Source organism: Camellia sinensis, chromosome 2, assembly GCF_055761805.1.
Source record: "Camellia sinensis isolate YWXY chromosome 2, ASM5576180v1, whole genome shotgun sequence".
In the NCBI taxonomy this organism is placed as follows: domain Eukaryota; kingdom Viridiplantae; phylum Streptophyta; class Magnoliopsida; order Ericales; family Theaceae; genus Camellia; species Camellia sinensis.
In genome coordinates this window covers 146,251,132-146,274,553 of record NC_138962.1, presented here as the reverse complement: position 1 = coordinate 146,274,553, position 23,422 = coordinate 146,251,132, and the positions used below count along the sequence as shown (strand labels likewise).

General features: G+C 36.3%; 2 protein-coding genes across 2 annotated transcripts; both read right to left on the bottom strand.

The window, feature by feature from the left end:
- Positions 1-2,594: 2,594 nt before the first annotated feature.
- On the bottom strand, positions 2,595-18,678 carry LOC145820367 (large ribosomal subunit protein uL1c-like). The gene is made up of 4 exons (XM_082915765.1): positions 18,083-18,678; positions 16,922-17,101; positions 16,767-16,821; positions 2,595-2,814 (listed from the first exon to the last, which is right to left on the bottom strand). The coding sequence occupies exons 1-4, from the start codon at positions 18,119-18,121 to the stop codon at positions 2,783-2,785; spliced, it is 306 nt and encodes a 101-aa protein (XP_082771891.1). The 5' UTR covers positions 18,122-18,678; the 3' UTR covers positions 2,595-2,782.
- A 311-nt stretch (positions 18,679-18,989) lies between these two features.
- On the bottom strand, positions 18,990-23,163 carry LOC145820366 (large ribosomal subunit protein uL1c-like). Its single transcript, XM_082915764.1, has 5 exons — positions 23,106-23,163; positions 21,392-21,519; positions 20,384-20,467; positions 19,390-19,515; positions 18,990-19,277 (listed from the first exon to the last, which is right to left on the bottom strand). Exons 2-5 carry the CDS (start codon positions 21,434-21,436, stop codon positions 19,137-19,139), a joined length of 396 nt encoding a protein of 131 aa, XP_082771890.1. The 5' UTR covers positions 21,437-21,519; positions 23,106-23,163; the 3' UTR covers positions 18,990-19,136.
- Between the last annotated feature and the right edge of the window lie 259 nt (positions 23,164-23,422).

Sequence of the window (23,422 nt, the reverse complement as noted above, 5' to 3'; positions counted from 1 at the left end):
TTTTTTTTAATTTTTTTTCAATTTCAACCCTTCAAATTCAATGTTTTTATTTTTTTTAAATTTTTTTTTTTTACATTTAAAAAGGAAAACTGCTATGATAAAAAATAAAAATAAAAAAAAAAAACATAGCCCAACCTCCCCATATATATATATATTATAAGTAATACACAGGCTCTATTGTGATGAGATGAGGAGATTGCGACAGTGTTAGCATTGATAAAAATAATAAAATAATAATTTTGATATATTTAGTTTGGGTGATTTTTGAGGAGTGAGTACCTGGTAGTTTTGATTGCTCATATTGCAGTTTATTCCGCTACCTCCTCTCTACTTCAAAGATGTATCTGTCGTCTATGAAGACTGCAAGAATGGGAGTGATGAAGAGATTTCGAACATACCGCTCGAGCGAAACACTTCACTGCTCTAGCGGTAAATACAATGTTACAGAAGTTTTGCAGGTTTGCAGTGAAAGTACTGGGAGCCTCACATCTACGCTTAAGTGAAGACTTGACTGCTCGAGCGGTCTCGCCTGTAAACAGGCAAGATACTAGGAGCCTCGAATCACGACTCAAGCGACCACTTGATCGCTCGAGCGGTCTCCTAGAACAGAATGTTACAATCTCCCCCCCTTAAGGAAATTTCATCCCGAAATTTCGTGATTTCTATCAACAACAAAGCCCAACAACCCAATGATGTTCAACACCATACTAACAATAACCACAACCATCAATAATGGAGATCCGATAAATAATGTTTTTATGTAGCATAGCTGCATAAGTACTACAATAGATGAGCTCTATCCCTATCCAACATGTCAATACTGATACTTTCAAGAGAATAACCTTTCTTAAACTACGGGTAGCAGGTTGGGTTGGGTTGGGGGGGTGGATTGGCAGGTAAATTGCACACCCATAATCCCAGGTTTATTCTTTTGTCCTTCTTCATTTTTTTTCTTCCTACATCACTACTCACTTTGTATTGAGAATGAATTCAAGTATTACTAACTTATTAAGATTTAACATGTCATCCTTTAAAGGATGAAGCGTTGGGACTTAGGAAACTGAGGTTTTTTAACAAAGAATGTTAGAAAATGGCTAGGGAGATATGCTAAGGAAGATATGGGTAGTGTAGAATAAGGAATACTGTAAGGGCTAATAAAATTTGTACAAGTCTTTTGGGGTGAAATTATGGAAGAACTAAAGGAATGGCTAAGAAGAATTCTCCAAACATATTTACTTTTCGGTAGGAAATTTGCAAAGATGAGATTTCATGATGACTACTGTATGGTAGTAAGCTCCACAGACTACTAGTTCCAAATCTCTTCAAAATCACATCATATAAGGAAGCCATGGTACCAGGCAATGTTAGTGGAGTAGATGGTACAGTGGTTTGGCCCAGTTGTATAGGGCCTTGCAAGAATGAGACGTTGACAAGGTGGAAACATCGCCATGCTTTATCCCACTCTGGTAAATACCAAAGGGGTAGAAGGCTTATTTTGTGGCAGGAAGTCACAAAGCGTGAAAAATTTTAAGGTTCGATTCTATTCTAGTAATATTCCTAGCCAATAATCGACCAAGGCCTTCCTAAAGTGTCCCTTCTCTTTTTCCCTTGATAGATATCAACATTGGGAAGAATTATGATCTTGATAATTTGGTGAAATGGGAAAGTGTTCAAAGGAAATCCAGAAAAAGTTAACAACCTATTGGCTAAAGCCTAAACGCTTCTTTTTGTTTTCATTATTTAGGATATACCTTACTAGAGCGCTAACAACTCAGAGTGGTCGTCAAGTGAGGATAAGAGTTAAACATTGATGGATGGTGGGCTCCTATTAGTGGTATGCCCTTGTCATTTAATTAATGAAGGGAAAAGTTTTATTTTTATCATACTATCTTTTTTGTGCTATTGTTTACATTGTAAGCCCATACAATTAAAGTTCAGAATTTATGTCTTAAGAGTTAAAATTGAGAGACATGTACTTCTCAGTATTTTATTCTTAAAAGTTCCTAGTTATACGATTACTATTTGGATGTTAGTAATCCAAACCAAATGGACTAGCACTGTATTATGTTTGTTCAATTGGAAGAGGGAGTAGTCTCAAGTCACTTGCGTGGAACAATCAAACAACCAGTGTGTGTTTGTTAGAGAACAAGTGACCACCCAGGAACATATCTAGTTCGCTTATATGTTATAGTTGTGTGTACAATCCTTAGACTGAGAGCATCATGATTATCCTGTGTGCATTGCTAAGTTTTGACAATACAATATGTTTATATTCTAACAACGAAATATGAACCTATATAGATAGGACTTAGTGAGACACCCATGGAGGCACCTGAGTGTTTAAGAATTGATCCATCACTCTCAAGTAAAGAGATAGAATATATGTGATCTTTTAGGATATAACTTGAGAAATACCTTGGTCAAGGCAAAGTAATAATTAGAAGGAGTTTCTAATTTCACCAATACAAGTTGATATGCATTAGATTAGACACATGATTGAGTTAGGTAGTGGCGGTGTAACGCCCTCAAAATAATAACATTAAACCCATCAATATAGACATGTATTGATATATAAAAACTCCACATTCTTCCATTCATCAAAAAGTATTACATGTTAACAACAAAAGCAAATGCCCTACGGGCTTACAGCTTTCCAAGTTAACACTTGGTTACAAAAGAGAGTACTAACTCGGTTACATATTAAGCCCTTGGCTTGAATTTACATGTAATACAACAAAAAGAAATAAGACAACAAAAGTGTGTCCGCCTCTAGCCTCCCAAGCTATGTCCTTGGAGGTGGCATGCTACCTGTACCTGAAAATGATATTCCCATATAGGGTGAGCCACAGCCCAGTAGAGATATGCTAAACACAGTATGAGCAATGACTAAGACATTAGCAATTAATAAATGTTTAATTTTCATAAGCCAATTCATAATCCATTTCCATTTCTTATCAATTTCACAGTTTCCATCAATGGCTCAGAACCTGGCCAACCACTTATATGAGACCAAGACTCATATTAAACATTTTCCAGTTTTACAATAGATAAACACACAGGTTTTATCAACATCTCAACAAATAAGCATACAAGCTATATCCACATTTCAACAGATATGCATATTAGCTATATCAACACTTCCCATGACAAGCATATGAGCTGTATCAACACTTCCAATGACAAGCATATAATCTGTATCAACACATTATCTGACAAGCATATGAGTTGTATCAGTGGAGTCCATCCCCTATCTCCTCCCAAACAACATCCGGTTTAGAGGTCCATCCCCTATCTTCCCCTAAACCGTGGAGTACATCCCCTATCTCCTCCCACACGCACACAATGCATATATACACAAAGGTCATATACACAATCAATCAATACATAACGTTAATGTATTCTATCAACCGTCATACTCTATGACATATCCAATTGATTAGTTTTAGTTTGCCTAATCATCATGCATTGTCTACAATAATCAAACTACCCTCCACCGGTAGCCCAAGTAATTATTTCTAAATAGATAATAAAAGCTCCAACAGATAAAATATCAGTGTTTTCAAAAGCGAGCGATTTATAAATCCAACTCCATCATTTCACAACATAAAGAGCCAATTTCATTATTTTCAACTCAATTCCATAAGTTCACCATTTTCCCAAATTAATTATACCAATTAATTTATACCACAAATTAGGGTTTTCCACCCCCTTTCCCAATATTGACCCAATGGCCTAATATCAACAACCAACAACCATATCATCACTTTGGAACCCAAAAATACAAGTTATGAGCCCAAAATCACACAACCCTTTTTACATATTTTGAAACCCTAAGTCCCAAAATTTCCCAAGTTCAACACTCTATCAAAACAACTAAGAATCTAGGTAAAAGACCATAAGAGTGATTAGGAATCCCTACCTCAAAGGATGACAACCAACGAAGAAGATGATGAAAACGAACTTGCTCCAAATCACGAGTTTCTCGGATCACAAGATAGCCCTCGACGATCAACAACTTTTTTGTAAAGGCCAAAGGTGAGGAAATCACTCCTACTAGATCAATACCTAGAGAGAAGGTAGAGCTCTAGAGTGAGAAGCTCAACAATGGTGTTTTTGGAAAAGTAGGAGAGAGAAGAAAAGTGAAAAAGTGATTTAAAATGAACCAGCGGATAACTCATATACGCATAACCCGCTCGAGCGGAGAACACAACGCTCGAGCGCCAAGAACAAATTCTGGACACGCTCGAGCGCAATAAGGCCCGCTCGAGCGCCAAGACACAAGAATAAAGCACTTCCGCTCGAGCGCGAAAACCAGTCCGCTCGAGCGTAGATTTCCCCCTCCCAGAACCTACACCGAAAAGGCACTACCCGCTCGAGTGCCACCGCTCAAGCGTAAACAAACCCGCTCGAGCGTAAAAATTACATCTGCAGAAGTTTTGCAGGAACACGAAATACTGAAGGTATGCAATCCCCGCTCGAGCGCAAGAAGACCCGCTCGAGTGGACCGCCTAAAAACTGAACAACAAGGAATTGAAACCAAGGCCTAACCAACCTGTAACAACCCTCCTCAAAACATCCTAAAACTAAATCAAGTGGAATTAAAGGATGACAACAGGATAGATACGACTACCAACCTCACGGAACCGAGTCCGGAATACAACAAAACAGTGAAGGGACAACTGGGATCGCTATAGACGGAGCCAAAAAATCAAATTAGAGGGGGCACTTATTAATTACAATATCAAAAATTTTTACAAAAATATTTCACACAAGTTTTTACGATTGATTTTGAGAAACATAAAAAAAATAATGTTATTTATAACTAGTATATCATGGACAATATAAAAAAATATAGATGTCTTAAAATAAATTATATAATGATAAATTATTTTTTTATACAAAATGTGATTAAAAATTCAACATAATGGGAATAACACGTCATCATTAGTATGTGATATCACCAACTAACAGTAAATAAACACATAGAGAGTGAACCTCGCATGTCAAATGTAACTAACAATCTAACAAATTTCATATCTTTATAGTAGGATTACTGTTAAAATGTACCAAAACCTACTACACCTACCACCACCTACTACACACCTACCACTACCACCTACTCCACCTACTCCACTATATCTCCTATATAAGGAGCCCCTCACCATTTGTAATAGAACATACATCAATCAATAATACATCAATCATAATACATACATAATTGTTTCTCTCTCTCTTTTCCTATACATTAATTTTAATATGGTATCAGAGCAGGTTTAGAACCTACTATTTTTCGCTTCCCCGGCGGGCGGCAACCTCACCTTAGCCGCCCGCCGGACCTCAACCTAGTCCGCTTATTTTCTACACTTACCTTCACTTTCCTGAACCTTCCCACACAAAATCCTCTTGGCGATGCTGATGATGCTTGCACAGTTGGTGGATCAACTATTTGTTGCAGCATGTAACAAACCCCCCGTGTTTTGTATCATCACTGAGTATTTGGCTGTGGGCTCTCTCAGAAAATACCTTCATCAGCAGGAGCCTTATTCACTTCCTCTCAACCTAGTTCTGAAGTTGGCCCTCGACATTGCACGTGGGATGCAATTTCTTCATTCTCTGGGGATACTTGACAGGGATCTTAAATCAGAAAATTTATTGCTTGGGGGGCAGAAGGTAGCAGATTTTGGAATCTCATGCTTGGAGTCTCAATGCGGCAGTGCAAAGGGATTCACGAGCACTTACCGTTGGATGGCACCAGAAATGATCAAAGAAAAACACCATACTCAACCCACATGGAAACATACAGGTTCTATCTCTCTCTTGTGGGGGGCAGAGAGCAAAGTTGGAAAGCACTTCAAGCTCGCCGACCGCAAAACCACCTTCACAACGGAGCTCCGTGCCGGCGCCACCACCTTCCTCAACATTGCAGCAGCTTCAGCAACATTCGCGTGGACGGTGATTCGAGTCTGGCTTGTGGGGAAGATCTGGGACTTATTCCTTCCTGTGTTAATCCCGTTATACATACGCTGGCTATGGGGTACGAACCCATGCGCACTTATGTGCAGAAGATAAACACATTATTTCCAGAGAGGCTATGGATCTGCAGAATTGGGAGGAGACGCAGGTTCCAAACACAACTTTCTCAGATAAACACATTGTTTTTAATCACTTTACAGGACACTCACCTTTAATCTTTTTTTTTTAATACCCCACTCACAGATCTTGATCTTGCTTTCACCAACACCAATCCCACTCAACTTTCTTTTCTTTTAATATATATATATGTTTATTATAATATATTACCTCAAGCTCTCACCATGTCCACTTTTGCACAATCAATCTTCACCTTTTGCACCTCACCCACGTTGCTCCACTTTCTTTCTTTTATTTTATTTTATTTATTTTTCATTAAAAAAAAAAAGAAAAAAAAAAAGAAGACGAACTGCACACCAAACTCATTTTATTCATGTCGAGGCTCACCCCGATCCCCATTTTACACCACACACAAAAAAAAAAAAAAAAAAAAAAAACACAAATCGGAACAGTGAGATTTTTCTTCTCTACTCTGCCGCCGGTCTCTTCTTCTTGCCTCCGTCCTGGGCGGCCCTTGCCAGTGCTGCCTCCGTGTTTCCCACGCCGCCGAGCACGTTCACTCCCCCCTGCTCCTCCACTGCAGCATATGGTGGATCTCCAAATCGGAACATCACGGTGGCCTTCCGCTTCAGCTCCTTATTTTCCGCCTTTAGCACACTTATCTCTGCTCGCGCATCCTCATACATGCGCTGGAGCAGCGCCAGTTGGGCGTTTAACTGCTGCACCTCATTTGTCCTACTCTGCAGCCGGTGCGACAAGTTTGTGACCGCAGTCATGGTTTCCACACATGACTTCAATGTATACTGATTGGCCTCAATATCCGTTTGCACTGCCATTTTTTGCTCCACCGACCGCATCGGAAAGTTCAACGGAGCAAAACCAGAGGTGTTTGGTTGAGGTTCACGGGCCACCGCACCAGTTATCTCTCCTGTTGACTCGTTGAGGTCGGGAAAGAGAGTGAGCAGACCACGGGAAGAAGAGGCCATGTTTTTTGGGTTGCTGAGTGTTTCAGAGAAGGGTTGGATACAGAGTATTTACCGAGTGTTTCAGAATGCCAATGTTCAGAGGTTTCAGCCTGGTTTGATTTCCACAGCCTCCGCATTGGTTTATATCGACACTGACGACGCGGCCGACACGCCGCTCTGTCGTTCACGTGCCTCGCCGCGTGTCCGGCTCACCTTTTGATGGCTCGACGCTTTCTGTCGGGCACGTCTTTTGATGAAGTGGGCACGCCTTTTGAGGGCGCGACTTTTGATGGCACGCCTTTTGAAAGATTGGGCACACCTTTTGAGGGTGCGACTTTTTAAGGGTCCGACAAGACTCTGTAAACTGTTCCGACATTGATTCCGGTTAGCTCCTTCATGGGTCCGACAAGACTCTGTAAACTGTCCCGACATTGATTCCGGTTAGCTCCTTCATGGGTCCGACAAGACTCTGTAAACTGTCCCGACATTGATTCCGGTTAGTTTCTACAAGGGTCCAGCAAGACTCCGTAAACTGTCTTCTACACCGGTCCGACATGACCCTATAAACTGTCTTCTACATCGGTCCGACACGAGCCAGTGTCTTCTACATCGGTCTGCCATAACCATACAGTCTTCTACAACGGTCTGACACGACCATACAGTGTCTCCTATCCTCTTTTATTTTATGTATTAGTCTATTTTCTTGTTTTTGTTACTCTCTCCAAACTCAAGTTGGTTAGTTCCTATCCCCCTTGAGTTTGCGGGGGGCTGTTAAAATGTACCAAAACCTACTACACCTACCACCACCTACTACACACCTACCACTACCACCTACTCCACCTACTCCACTATATCTCCCATATAAGGAGCCCCTCACCATTTGTAATAGAACATACATCAATCAATAATACATCAATCATAATACATACATAATTGTTTCTCTCTCTCTTTTCCTATACATTAATTTTAACAATTACTTATACTTGCATGCCAATAATAATGACATCACCGCTACATTCAAAAAATTTCATAGATAATATGGTTTATAATAGTCTCTTCATTTTCAATCAAAATAACCATTATTATTCTCATAATTTTTAAAATGTCATTGACATTTCACTCTAATAATATTTTTGTAATTTTTTTTATTTAAAATATTTTCTTTATATTTGCAAAAAAAAAAAAAACCCAAAATCTATGGGGGCCACGTGACCCCCTTGGTCCTCACTTCCCTCCGCCACTGGAGTTAGGGGTTTGACAAACCTCAATGTCCTAATGACCTTTTGAGACATTATACGATGAAAGGATTGAATATATGTTAACAGTTAGAAGGGCTCATTTTGTATATTCATAATATCTGGTATGTTCATAATATGTTGCTTGGTGTCACTCAAGATTTGTGGAAGCCCAAGGAAATGTTCCATGGGACATTTAAAATTCATAATCAAGGTTTTAAAAAGTGGCCGCAACCGTTACTTAACGGTTGTGGTGGTTACCGCCACCCATTACGACCGCTTTTGTAGTGTGATTGAGATTCACAGGTGTGTCAGCCGTAGTGGCTGTCGTAGCAGTTGTAACGGTACCGTAACAACCGTAACGGCCTGGTACGCACCGTTACGTAACGGTTCCGAATTGCATCTTTCGGAAAAAAACACAAAAAAAAAAGCTAAAAATGGGGGAAGAGGGATAGAGAGAAGAAGGAAGATAAAGAGAGAAGATGGAAGAGCAAGAGATAGAGAGAGAGAAGCGAAAAGATGAAGAACATGTTATTGATTTGTTGAAACTATAAGACCTATGCTATTCTATTCAGCTGCTATCACTCAACCATTTTGTTTGTGTGTGTCTATCTATATATTGTTTGAAAATAATAATAATAATAATAATAATAATAATAAATGTGGTCATTACCTATTTGGCTTAGTTAAAATATGTATATATATATATATATATATATTTAAGCTCTTATTTATTTTCTTACTTTTGTCATTGTTTATCTTACATATAATAGTTAGTGATTGATTTTTTATATAATATAAAGTCATTAATTATTAAAATAAAATGTAAAAAACTCAGTTTATAGTGATTTAAAATTATGAAATATATTGGATTATACTTAAAAATTTACTAAAATTGATCAATATTTATTTTAAACCCAATAAATATGATCATGGAAAAAAATATGCGTACCGATAATTTTTTTTCAAATTGTGTAAAAAATAAAAAAATTCACGGTTCCGATTACTGCAACCGTTACGCTACGGCCTTTACACCTCGCAGCCGCAACTGCGCCACCGCCACCGTTACGGCGACCACAACCGTTTTTCCAAACCTTGTTCATAATAAATATCAAGAATTTATATTATTTCTACTACACAGATAAGTTTGAACCTAAAATTTCACACACAATAAGGACAACATGTAATATAATGGAATGAAAAGAGTTAATCCAAATTAAGTGTTAATCAGGGATTTAAAATAATTAAGAGTTTCAAAAAGCGGTTGCAGTCACCGTAACAGTTGCAATTGCGGAGTGTAAAGGCCGTAGAGTAACGGTTACGGGTAACCGAAATCGTGAATTTTTTAATTTTCACACAATTTGAAAAAAACTTACCGATACACATTTTTTTTTTTCAAAATAAAATTTATTAGGGTTTAAAATAGATTTTAATCAATTTTTGTTAGTTTTTAAGTATAATCCAATATATTTCATATTTTTAAATCACTATAAAAAGAGCCTTTTACATTTTATTTCAATAGTTAATGACTTTAAGAATAATTGATTTTAAATGTCTATAAAATTATTTTTGACGAATACCTGAACTAAATAAATAAAAAATATTTACAATTATTAAATGAAATGATTATAATAAATAAATAAAAAAAATTGTGCCATAAACAAAAATTATTTTTGAGCTAATGATTTTTTTTTAAAAGATATTTTTTTATACAACACTTTGCAGCTAACTAAATAAAATTATTTACAATTAAGCATTAAATGAAATGATTATAAAAATAAAAATTGGGCCATAAACAAAAATTATTTTTGAGCTAATGATTTTTTTTTTAAAGATATTTTTTTAGACAACACTTTACAGCTAACTAAATAAAATTCTTTACAATTAACTATTAAATGAAATGATTATAAAAATAAAAATTGTGCCATAAGCAAAAATTATTTTTGAGATTTTTTTTAAAGACATTTTTTAGACAACACATTATAGTAACAAAATAAAAAATATTTACAATTAAATATTAAGTGAAATGATTATAAAAATAAATACAACCACTATTTATATATTTTTATTTTACATGCTAATAAAATGAAATAAAAATTAAAAAATAAATTATAATGAATTTTTTTTCTTTGGACTTGAATCACTTGAGTATTCATTCTTTTTTTGTAAGATTTTTTTTTTTTGGAAAAGAAACTATTTAGAATATTGTAATGGTGTGCAACAAGCCATTACAGTACCACCCGTATAGCGATCCCGGTTGTCCCTTTACTGTTCTGTTGTATTCCGAACTCGGTTCCGTGAAGTTGGTAGTTGTATCTATCTTGTTGTCGTCCCTTAATTCCACTTGATTGAGTTTTAGGATGTTTTGGGCAGGATTGTTACAGGTTGGTTAGGCCTTGGTTTCAATTCCTTGTTGCCCAGTTTTTAGGCGGTCCGCTCGAGCGGGTCTTCTTGCGCTCGAGCGGGGATTGCACACTCCCACTTTTTCGTGTCCCTGCAAAACTTCTGCCGGTGTGATTTTTATGCTCGAGCGGGTTTCTTTACGCTCGAGCGGGTACTCTGGCGCTCGAGCAGGTAGTACCTTTTGGTGTAAGTTCTGGGAGGGGGAAATCTACGCTCGAGCGGACTGGTTTTCGCGCTCGAGCGGATGTGCTTTATTCTTGTGTCTTGGTGCTCGAGCGGGTCTTCTTGCGCTCGAGCGTACCTAGTTTTTGTTCTTAACGCTCGAGCGTTGTGTTTTCCGCTCGAGCGGAGCGGGAATGTCGTATATCAGTTGGCTGTGGGGCAGTTTTAAATCACTTTTTCTCATTCTTTCTCTCTTACTTTTCCGAAAAAGCCATTTTGAGAGCTTCTCTCTCTAGAGCCTTGCCTTCTCTCTAGATATTGATCTGGTAAGAGTTGTTTCCCCACCTTTGGGCTTTACAAAAAGGTTGTTGATCGTCGAGGGCTATCTTTTGATCCGAGAAACTCGTGGTTTGGAGCAACTTCGTTTTCGCCATCTTCTTCGTTGGGTGTCATCTTTTGAGGTAGGGATTCCTACTCATTCTTATGGGTTTTAACCTAGATTTTGAGCTTATTGTTTAAATGGTTGATTTTGGGACTTAGGGTTTCAAAATGTGTTAAAGAGGGTTTGTGATTTTGGGCTCATAATATGTATTTTGGGTTTCAAAATGATGATATAGTTGTTGATTGGTGATATTTGAACCTTTGAGTTGATATTGGGAAATGGGGTAGAAAACCCTAAATTGTTGTATAAATTAATTGGTATAATTAATTTGGAAAGTAGTAGACTTATGGAATTGGATTGGAAATAATGAAATTGGTTCATTATGTTGTGAAATGGTGGAGTTGGATTTATAAATCGCTCACTTTTGAAAACATTGATATTTTATCTGTTGAAGCTTTTATTATCTGTTTAGAAATAATTGCTTGGGCTACCGGTGGAGGGTAGTTTTGATTGTTGTAGACAATGAATGATGATTAGGCAAACTAAAACTAATCAATTGGGTATGTCATAGAGTATGACGGTTGATAGAATACATTAACGTTATGTATTGATTGATTGTGTATATGACCTTTGAGTATATACGTTGTGTGTGTGGGAGGAGATAGGGGATGTACTCCACGATTTAGGGGAAGATAGGGGATGGACCTCTAAACCGGATGTTGTTTGGGAGGAGATAGGGGATGGACTCCACTGATACAGCTCATATGCTTGTCAGATAATGTGTTGATATAGCTCATATGCTTATCTTTGGAAGTGTTGATACAGCTCATATGCTTATCACTGGAAGTGTTGATATAGCTAATATGCATATCTGTGGAAATGTGGATACAGCTTGTGTGCTTATCTGTTGAGATGTTGATACAACTAATATGTTTATCTATTGTAAAATGGGAAATGTTTAATATGAGTCACTGTCTCATGTAAGTGGTTGGCCAGGTTCTAAGCCGTTGATGTGGATTGTGAAATTGATAAGAAATGGAAATTGAAATGAAACATGAACATAGTGGTCATGAAATAGAAACGGGTTATGAATTGGTTTATGAAAATTGAATATTTATCAATTGTTAATGTCTTAGTTATTGCTCATACTGTGTTTAGCATATCTCTACTGGGCGTTGGCTCACCCTTTATGGGACATTATTTTCAGGTACAGGTAGTACGCCACCTCCAAGAACATAGCTTGGGTGAGGATGAGAGTTGAAGACTTTTTTTGTTTATTTTGATGTATTACTTGTAAATTCAAGCCAAGGGCTTAATATGTATTGAGTTAGCACTCTTCTTTTTGTGACCAAGTGTTAACTTGGAAAGCTGTAAGCCCATAGGGCATTTGCTTTTGTTGTTAACATGTAATACAGTTGTAAGAATTACTCTGATAAATAGAAATGGTTGGTTTCTTTTATATCATTGCATGTCTAAAATAATGTGTTTTATGTATTATTTTGAGGGCGTTACAACCCGTTACGTAACACCGAAACAACAGTTACACACAAGGTTTTAAAAAGCAGCCGCAACCGTTACGTAACGGTTATGATGGTTACCGCCACCCATTACGGCCGCTTTTGTAGTGTGATTGAGATTCACAGGTGTGTCGGCTATAGCGGCTGCTGTAGTAGTCGTAACGATACCGTAACGGCCTGTTACGCACCGTTACGTAACGGTTCCAAACTGCATCTTTCGAAAAAAACACAAAAAAAAGAAGCTAAAAATGGGGGAAGAGAGATAGAGAGAAGAGGGAAGATAAAGAGAGAAGATGGAAGAGCAAGAGATAGAGAGAGAGAAGAGGAAAGATGAAGAACGTGTTATTGATTTGTTGAAACTGTAAAACCTATGCTATTCTATTCAGCTGCTATCACTCAACCATTTTGTTTGTGTGTCTATCTATATATTGTTTGAAAATAATAATAATAATAATAATAATAAGTGTGGTCATTATATTGGAAAAATTACTCATAAATCCTATTTTGGTAAATGTTGCTCTAGTTAGTCCTGAGTGTTTTTTCTTAAACCATTTAATCCTTTTTATTTTTGGTATGATATATGTTTTTGGTATATTATATACGAAGTTTACATTTTTACCCCTATTGATTTCATTTTACAGGTCTCCCAATCTCGCCAACAATGGCAGCTCCTCCGGTTCAGTCTGTCTAGTGCTTCGGCCGCTGATGATGTTGGAAAGATCGGTGATAGAAAAAAGAAAAATCTACAGCACAGATCGGTGATAGAAAAAAAAAAGATTTGTAGATCTACGACGTTCCAGATCTCGTCCTCCGTGGCACTATCCTTGCCATACGCGTCCCGAACACCACCACCAACACCAGATTTATCTTCAATGTCAGCCACCGATTCACCATTCCTCAATGTGCTCTCCATCACAACCCTAATCTCTCTCTCTCCTCTTTTTCCTCGACACTGAAACACACCCATAACTCGTCTCTGCGAATAGGGAGAAAGCTCAGCAAAACCCAAAAACCAAAAACCAAAAACACGCAAAACACACTCACAGCACAGTTCTCGTGTTCGCAATCAACCAACAACACAATACCCACGTTTTATAACCAATCAAAAACAACAAATTTCAGGTTGCGTTTGGTTGTGTTTTGTAAATGTGATTTGAGAGTATGAGTTGTATTTTGAGTTTGTGTGTTGTAGAATTATGATTTGAGTGTAGAAAATTTGTTTGGTAAAGAGTTTTGAAAATAGTTTTGGAAAAGAGGTTTGATTTGAGTGGGGAATTGTTGATGTGATATTTGATATGTGATACAAAAATTTACAACTCCTAACTAAACATACAACTCAAAATTATTTTAAAGCACATTAAAAATTAAAAAAAATTCAGAAAATATTTTTCCCAATTATATAAATCAATTGCAAAAAAAAAAAAAAAAAATCTGTACAACAGAGGACATCCAGGTGGATGTCCCCAAGGACGTCCGGGTGGTAGTCCCTAGGGACGACCGGGCGGTCTTCCCCTGGCCAAAAAAAATACAAGAAACGCGCAGAATGGACAGAGCTTTCGGCAGAGTTTTGGAAAATTAATTCGAGAACTCTTACCAAACATGGAGCTGAAACTAGCATGTAGAATCACATTTCAAAAGCACAACTTTTTATACAAAATTGATCTGTTTTCAAGGTGAAAAGGCACAAGAAGGACATTTTTGGTGTGTGAAGCGTATATATATATATATATGATATGGGTTTGTGAAATAATGATTACCATGAAATTGAATCTGTTGGAGGACATCATAATTGAAAGAAACGTGTGACGCCGGATACAACATTGTGGAGTGGCAGCGTGAGGCATGCCTAGATCTATAGCTCTGGCGATGGCATGCTCAGATCTATAGCTCTGCGATTTCGGCAACTAAAAGAGAGAGAGAGAGAGCTTGAAGATCTATAGCGTCTGAGGGTATGAAGCGGCGGCACAAGGTGGAAGGCGACTCCGGCGATGATGTTTGATGATGTTCGCGATGTTGATGATGTAGTTGATGTTTGATGATGTTGATGATGTTGCTGATGTTTGATGATGTTGATGATGTAATTGATGTTTGAAGATTTTGATGATGTTCACGATGTTGATGATGTAGTTGTTGTTTGATGATGTAGTTGATGTTGATGATGTTTTGATGATGTTGGTGATTTTTTATGATGTTTTGATGATGTTGGTGATTTTTTATGATGTTTTGATGGTGTAGTTGATGTTGCTGATGGTGATGATGTTGAGGATGTAGTTGATGTTTCCTAATGTTGATGATGTAGTTAATGTTGATGTAATTGATGTTGCTGATGGTGATGATGTTGAGAATGTTGATGATGTAGTTAATGTTGCTGATGGTGATGATGTTGAGGATGTAGTTGATGTTTCCTAATGTTGATGATGTAGTTAATGTTGATGGTGTAGTTGACGTTGTTGATGTTCGGAAATGAGGGAAATCATAAAAAAGCCTATAGTAAGCCTTTTGGGTAATTTTGTCATTACAACATCAGTAAAAACTTACATTTTCCCTCCATCAAAAAAAAAATTACATGTTAAATAAATGGGTATATACGTAATTGACATTCAAATAGGACTTATCAGTCTACAAAATAAAAGGTAGGACTAAATGGTTTAACAAATTAAAATTTAGGATTTATTGGTGTTTTGCCCTTATCTATTTGGCTTGGTTAAAATATATATCTATATATATATATTTAGACTCTTATTTATTCTCTTACTTTTGTCATTGTTTTTCTTATATATAATAGTTAGTGATTGATTTTTTGTATAATATAAAGTCATTAATTATTAAAATAAAATGTAAAAAACTCAGTTTATAGTGATTTAAAAATATGAAATATATTGGATCATACTTAAAATTTTACAAAAATTGATCAATATTTATTTTAAACCCAATAAATATGATCATGGAAAAAAATGTGTACCGGTAAGTTTTTTTTCAAATTGTGTAAAAAATAAAAAAAATCACGATTCTGGTTACTGCAACCGTTATGCTACGGCCTTTACACCCCGCAACCGCAACCACAACCGCGCCACCGCTACCGTTACGGCGACCGCAATCGCTTTTCAAAACCTTGGTTACACGTGAATTTCCGTCACACCACAAAAGCGGGTGTAACGGGTAGCGCTTACCACCGCAACCATTACATAACAGCTGCAACCGTTACGTAACACTGCTTTTTGAAAACATGAGCTAATTAATGAGATTATTGCAATTAAGAGTTAATTGTGATAAAACTTGTTCATTGTAACGTACTTATCAAAAAACAAAAAAAAAACATCTTTGTTATAAGATCAGGAAGATCATCAACCCCTGTGGGACAAGATAGACTGGGCCCTCAAATATGAGAGCTATTATAAGAGCTAGCACTCCAGAGATTGACATCTGCCTCTCATTGTCTCTCTAGAATACTTGTGAGCTTGACAATGCCTTTGCTATAAGACTTTTAGAGGTCGGATGCTTGAACTACTTTTGAATTGGAGTGAACTCAAAAATCAAGCAAGGAATTGAATTTTATGTTCGAGGTATTGTTCAAACTATTTCTATGGATGTTTGTATCTATGTTTCATATATATCTCAAATATAATCATGGGGATTGAGAATCAAAATAAATTTTAAATTCCTTTACACCTAGCCTAGGTACGCAATTTCCAACAGCTCCTCCATGCTTGTATTTGGATGGAGTAACATAGGCAATCTTTTGAAGGACTGGAATTACCTGATCTGGCATTAAAACATGCTGATGTGAGATCCCCAAATTTGGTTAGCAGGGATTAGGGAAAATCCTCCTTCTATATTGATTTTTCTGTTTATAATTTGGGTGGAATGAGTCTACAGCCTACAGGCTTGTTTTGCTTGCTAAAATACATCTACATCCTATCCTATGTACATGGTTGCACCCATTTGATGCATTTTCCTGACAGAACATTACTTATTAAAGAAGTCAAGAAAAAGAACTAGAAATAGTAGCTACCTTGAGTGAGAACAGCCACTCTAACCGTCAGTCCAGTTCCCTTGGGCAAATTCACCTATCATGAAAGAATTAGAACAACAGCAGAAACTAATTGTAGTCCATGAGATTGCTACCATATTTCTCATTACAGTTAATCAAATGCAGGGAAAACTCACTGTTGCCCTCAGCTGTTGATCATTGTATTTTGGGTCAATGTTGAGACGGAAATGAGCTTCAGCTGTTTCGACAAACTTTGTGCTTGCCATTTGCTTGAGCAATGATATTGCTGTTTTGAAGTCATACTCTTTCTTGTTTTCCCTCAATTTTTGAATTTCCAAGAATCTCTTAGACCTTCTCTAATAATCCCAACAAAAGGAGGATAAGGAGTAAGTTAAAAATGCAGTAACAACATGAATGTGAAACTAGGAGACAGGAATGTGAAAGTATGGGGGTAGACAACTTAAACAAACCAAAGAGGAGACAAGACCAGCAACAACAGTGATAAATATCACGTTCGGGATTCATACAAAGCAAATTTCTAATTTAAAAAGGCAATATATGTCAAGAATTTTTTAAACGTGAGGTCTTCTAACTCTTGTTCTCTAACAATTTACAATTTATAATAATTTAAAACACAAGGGCTTTTAATCATTTTGAATAATTTGAGAATTCATATAAAATTGCAGAATTATTGTTAATATTCAAGACCCAATTATATAAAAGGCATTCTTCTCAAATGATCATGAATTATGACAAAAAAAGGTGTTCTCAAAACTTGAGAATGAACTAATACTCTACTGCAACCACAACCTGTATAGCCAAACTTAAATAAATAAATATAGGGCAAAACCACTAGATATAGTCAGAGTTTGTAGATAATCAAAAGATGAAGAAATGAAGAAACAAAAATATGACATACAGTCTTTTTCAGACGCTACAATGGAGGATTCTAAGGGATTGAAGTGCTTAAGTCATCATTAAGATAAAACTCAAGCAAAAACAAGTAAATAAATTACTATAATACACCCACAATACATGGTTTCAATCTCTCATATTGGTTTCCTATAACTAAAACTGCAAAATAAACAGAAATCAAACAAAATTATATATGTAATTCACTACACACATCCACAATCCAAGAAAAACAAAATAAATACCAATTAAAGTAGATCTTAACTAGCACAATCTATTCCCAACTCAAGTATAAGATTCTTGAAACTAAAAATTTTACAATCACAGTTAAATTAAATGTGAAAATCAAAGAAACCCAATAAATTAAATCACTAATGTGTCCATAATTCAAGAGAGAGGGAAATAAGGAATGAGATTACACATACTCTGTCACTCTTGAGAAGCAATGCAGCTTTGCCTTTCATGGGCTTAGTTGGGGTAACAACAACACCACTTTCCACAACACCCTCTTGGAGTTGTTCAGTTTCTTCTGCTACCTCTGCTTCAACAGCCAAAGTGGCCACAGCAACTGGGGAATTGGGTGAATAAAATGAATTTTACCCTTAGAATAATTGTGTAATGAAATAAAATTGTTATGCAACTAGAATTACCCTTTTAATAACTTGCTAAATGATTTTTCTCATCTATCAAACTGTCACTAAACAGTGTTCTCATTTATCAAACCACTCATTTATCATCAAATCATCCACAAATTTAAATATAAAATTACAAATGCATCACATTTGTACCTAACACTACATGTAAACACACATGTAAAATTTAAAATAACTATAACAATTATCTAAAGCAATTTAAATCTGAGAGAATTGAAGCAGTCTAGATCTCATGGAAGTCATCATGTTGTGGGATATTTTGAAAAACATCATAAAACGTGACAAAACTACACCAACTCAAGTGTATGCATTATACAATACTATAGATAATATAGCTACATAGTTTTAAAACATGTTTTCCTGTTTGTAATTTTCAAAGGCAGTTTAAACTTGAGGTGAAAATTTCAATGATTGGGTTGCCAAAATCTACTAAAATTGATCATGATGCCAACATGAATAAGACAGTTGGCTCAGTAGTCCATGTAACTGTCCATTGGGATAGTGAGAAGGTTAGGGTTTGAAGGTCTGAGTTGATAGAGCGGCCGTAGCTCTTTTGTTGTAATCTAACTTATTACTAACCTACTAACATCCTATCGTGTGCACACAAAAAAAATCATGATACCAATACAAGATTTTGATACAACTGGCATAAAGAAGCCAATGCAATGCTCTTTGTAAATGCAAACATGAATCTGAATACCTCCCTATCATATTCAACTCAGCCTGTGTCCTACCCTTTTCAAACATTCACAAGTCACTGTGGAGGAAACCAAGAAGCTACCTGAATAGTTTAGAAGATATAATTTACATGTGTATTTAGATTTCCTTAAACATTCGAAGTCGCAGGCTTGAAATCAAGCATTTCCCTTACATTTAACCGAATGGAAGGCCCCATTGATGAGCATATATGTGCACTTTTCCAGTATACTCCTTTTGCACCAGATGGCTTGTTTGTTTCTACTGATTTCTGTCATGTTAGTTAAAGAGATAAAAAGGAAATACAGTTCAGAAATTGAGTACATATAATTCAGACAGTGCAAAACATGAGAGAGAGAGAGAGAGAGAGAGAGAGAGCATACTGCTGCAGCAAGCAAGTTCACAAGAAGATCTTCCTCAGAAAAATCTGACTTTCCAAAGGGTAAGTGAACGATCCCAGTTTTATCTGCTCTGCATTCAACTTTGCCCTTCTTGAATTCCTCTATGGCCTGAGACAAACGCAACCTGAATTCATTTCATTTCAGCAAATTTTAAGAGTGTAGGCCATCAGAGAACTCATATATTGTTGATAGCGCAGCGTGATGATGACCTTTATTTATTTATTTTTTATAATGATAAGTAAATCGTATTAGTTGGCCTCTAAGGGACATAAATCTTGCATTCACTGTGTAAAATATGTGTACAATCATTTACACGAAGGCAAAGTGTCTCCAGTATCAACAACAACAAGAAAACACACAGACCAGAACAAAAAATAAAACTGATAGTGTTAAACGGTTCTCCCTTTTACTCAGCCAACCAAACAAGACCTCCAAACAAGGTATAGCAAAAACTGAGAGTCTTCTCTTGCCTTCTAGAAGGAATACCCTTCCTTCGAATTACACACCTATGCCATGCCAAGTAATGCCAATAGCAAGAACTGAACTTCCACTGCAGCCCTAAAAAAGGGCAAGGTGGTCCACTGACAAGTCCAATTTGTAGTCATGTTTGCTCTCCTCCTAAGGCTGTCAACTACGAAAACTCCAATGGGTAACTAACCACTCACAAAAAACCCACCTTTGTAGAGAAGCTTGGCCGTGGCTAAAATAATTTCAATGATACAAAGATCATAATAATTTTTAGTCATTTATACATTTTTTTTTTCTTCTCTCACAAATTGCTTTTCCTCAGTCTCATTTGTAATTGTAGGTGAAACACAACTTACAGAAGCTATACCATTAATGAATGAAAATTTAACACAAAATATCTCACCTCATGAGAAGTCTGGCATCATCAGGAAACATATCCACTAGAACGTAAATGTAGACATACATGCATACATACCAAATTTGTATATATGAAACAAAAAGATCGTACCTGAGGTAAATTAGTTGTAACAGTACCAGCTTTTGGATTTGGCATGAGTCCACGAGGACCCAAAATCTTTCCTAGTTGGGCAAACTGATGGATAGGAAAATGTAAATAAAGTCAGGCATAGGAAATATGATCTCCAGACAATACAAACACATTAATTTATGCATATGTATTTTTACCTAGAGGAAAGAACCAAATTAATTAAGAATAAATCCTACTATTCTAAGTTAAGCCAAATCCAATATTCCTCTTTTGATCCAACTGCTTTGCAATTCTTTCCTTCAGTAATTACAACTTTCTCTCTAGCTCTACCTTTAATTTCAATTTCCTTTAAGTTGGCACATGTTGACTGTTTAAGTCCTTTTCATTGAGGCATAAGAACCTTCAACACATCCACATAGTTTCTGTTTGGATTGAATTTTAATCTGAAAAGGTTTATGACACACCTCAATTACATTTTTGTCCTTTGAAATGAAAAATCAGCTAACAAATAGTGATTTTGCATAAGTTTTTAAGATGGAAATTGCTAGAGGCCCCAAAATTTCTATCAAATGTTTTACTCACATGCATGTGGACCCTACACTCATGGGGGGGACCAATACCCATGTGAGACATTTGGCAGAAATTTTGGTATCCCCAGCATTACTATTTTAAGATTGCCTAAACCTTTTCATGACAATGATCTCAAATTGTATCCTAAATTTGGTATCTGAAAGTACAGCTACAGAAAGAGAGGAAAAAAAGGTAGAAAATAGAATAAATACAAAACTTTGATCATAGGTAATGCACAAATCTCGCAATCTATATGAATACTTTTGCTGGACATGTTATAACCAAGTTGATGATGATTTTTCATCTAATGAGAAATCTCCAAACTTAAATTTGAATTTTCTGCTCAGAATTTATCCTAAACACTTTGTCTAAATAGGAGAACAGAGATTCTATTGGCATCCACATAAAAAAAAAAAAAAAAAAACCAGACGCAGTCTATATTGATCAAACAAAACAGACCTTAGGCATCATATCTGGAGTAGCAATTAATTTATCAAATTCCATGAATCCTCTATTTATCTGGCCTATCAACTCCTCTCCACCAACCAGATCAGCTCCTGCATTTTTAGCTTCATCAAACTTCTCACCTGAAGATATTCAGCTATGGCTATTGAGCCAAGTAATACAACAGACTTTAAGAAGGAATGAAAAATAAAAAATGAGTGTAACATTATCTCATTCTCAAATTCACGAGGCTATGATAATCTGCTTGTATGTAGCACCCTTAGAGAAGCTACAGGCTATGTGGCTGCATTTTGACACGTGTGGGAAACATGGCATAACACAATGGTAAACATTTAATCAATGTTGGAGCATAGCAAGGACACAAGTGCAAAATAATTGTAACAGATAAAAGGGGCTCAATTACAAATAGAAAAGGAATATGATTACCACTTAAAAAGTAACAGAATGATCAGCTTAAAATCAAACTGGTTCATAATTTCTGTTTTATCAACATATAAAAAGAATAGTTAAGACTACTTTTTAAAAAAGCAAAGATTAACAAAATAGAAACAAAAAAGTGGAGGCATCCCATGTGCAAATGAGGTATATAAAAGCACCAAAAAATAAATCTACAAGAATCCAAAAGATATAAAACCAATATAATTTACAAATAGACACATTTGCCCAAAAATTCAAGACAAGAATCCAACAAAGGGAAAGAACTCTTTGGACCAAAAGATAATAAAACTGTCCAAATTACTCTCATGAAACAATGCCTTATCTCCCTCAAAATTCTATTGTCTCTCACTCCACAAGCACCCCATGAGACATGAAGGAGCTAACTACCACAACCTCATATTCCCCCTTTGGCAACCCCTCTGCCAGCACCCAATCAACTCTATAGCAGATTCTTGGCATCATCACTGCCACCAACATGCCAATGTAAGATTAAATGATGAACATTTTTTCGGCATCCTTTTTACACCTACAACACTTTTTCAATGAACCCGGTGTAAATCTAACATAATCAAGATAATTACACCATTCACAGAAACCCTTCAGGAGCTTAATACCCATAGTATGTATATTTGTCATGGTCCTTTTGTCCTTGATAACTAGTTTTGTAATGCCATAACAAAACTGTGACCTAGTAATTGAAGTAGTGAGGAGAGAGTCTAGAGACACAACTCCCTTAAGGGTTAGTATCCAATGGAGGTTTGATAAATAATGTTTTTAAGTAGCATAACAGCATAGGTACTGCAATAGATGAGCTCTATCCCTATCCAACATGTCAATACTGATACTTTCAAGAGAATAACCTTTCTCAAACTGCGGGTAGCGGGTTGGGGTGGGTTGGGGTAGGTTGGTGGATTGGCGGGTAAATTGCACATCCCTAATCGCAGGTTTATTCTTCTGTCCTTCTTCATTTTTCTTCTTCCTACATCACTACTCAATTTGTATTGAGAATGAATTCAAGTATTACTAACTTATTAAGATTTAGCATGTCTTCCTTTAAAGGATGAAGGATTGGGACTTAGGAAACTGAGGTTTTTGAACAAAGCTTTTTAGAAAAATGGCTAGGGAGATATGCTGAGGAAGATAAGGGTAGTGTAGAATAAGGATCATACTGTGAGGGCTAATAAAATTTGTACAAGTCTTTTGTGGTGAAATTATGGAAGAACTAAAGGAATGGCTTCCACATGTCCAAAGGCACGCAACAGAGTGTTACCTGAGTCTTTCTCGGAGTCAAAACAATGTTTCTTGTCCGGACGCCACTGATCACCATTACGAGGCTTTTCCCAATATAAGCCTTTTTTCCATTTTATTTTCAAAATTAGGTCAACTTCTGATAGAATTCTAAAACTAAGCTAAAACGCCATTACTATTCGCGCTTTTACTGTTAGGAGGCCAAAAGTTGATGAATAGTGAAATCGCTATTTTAAATCGCGATTTTAATTAAGAAAACGCTGTTCCAAATCGCGCTTTTAACATAAAAAAAATTTCTGAAGAAAACGCTATTTAAAATAGTGCTTTTACTGTGCATAT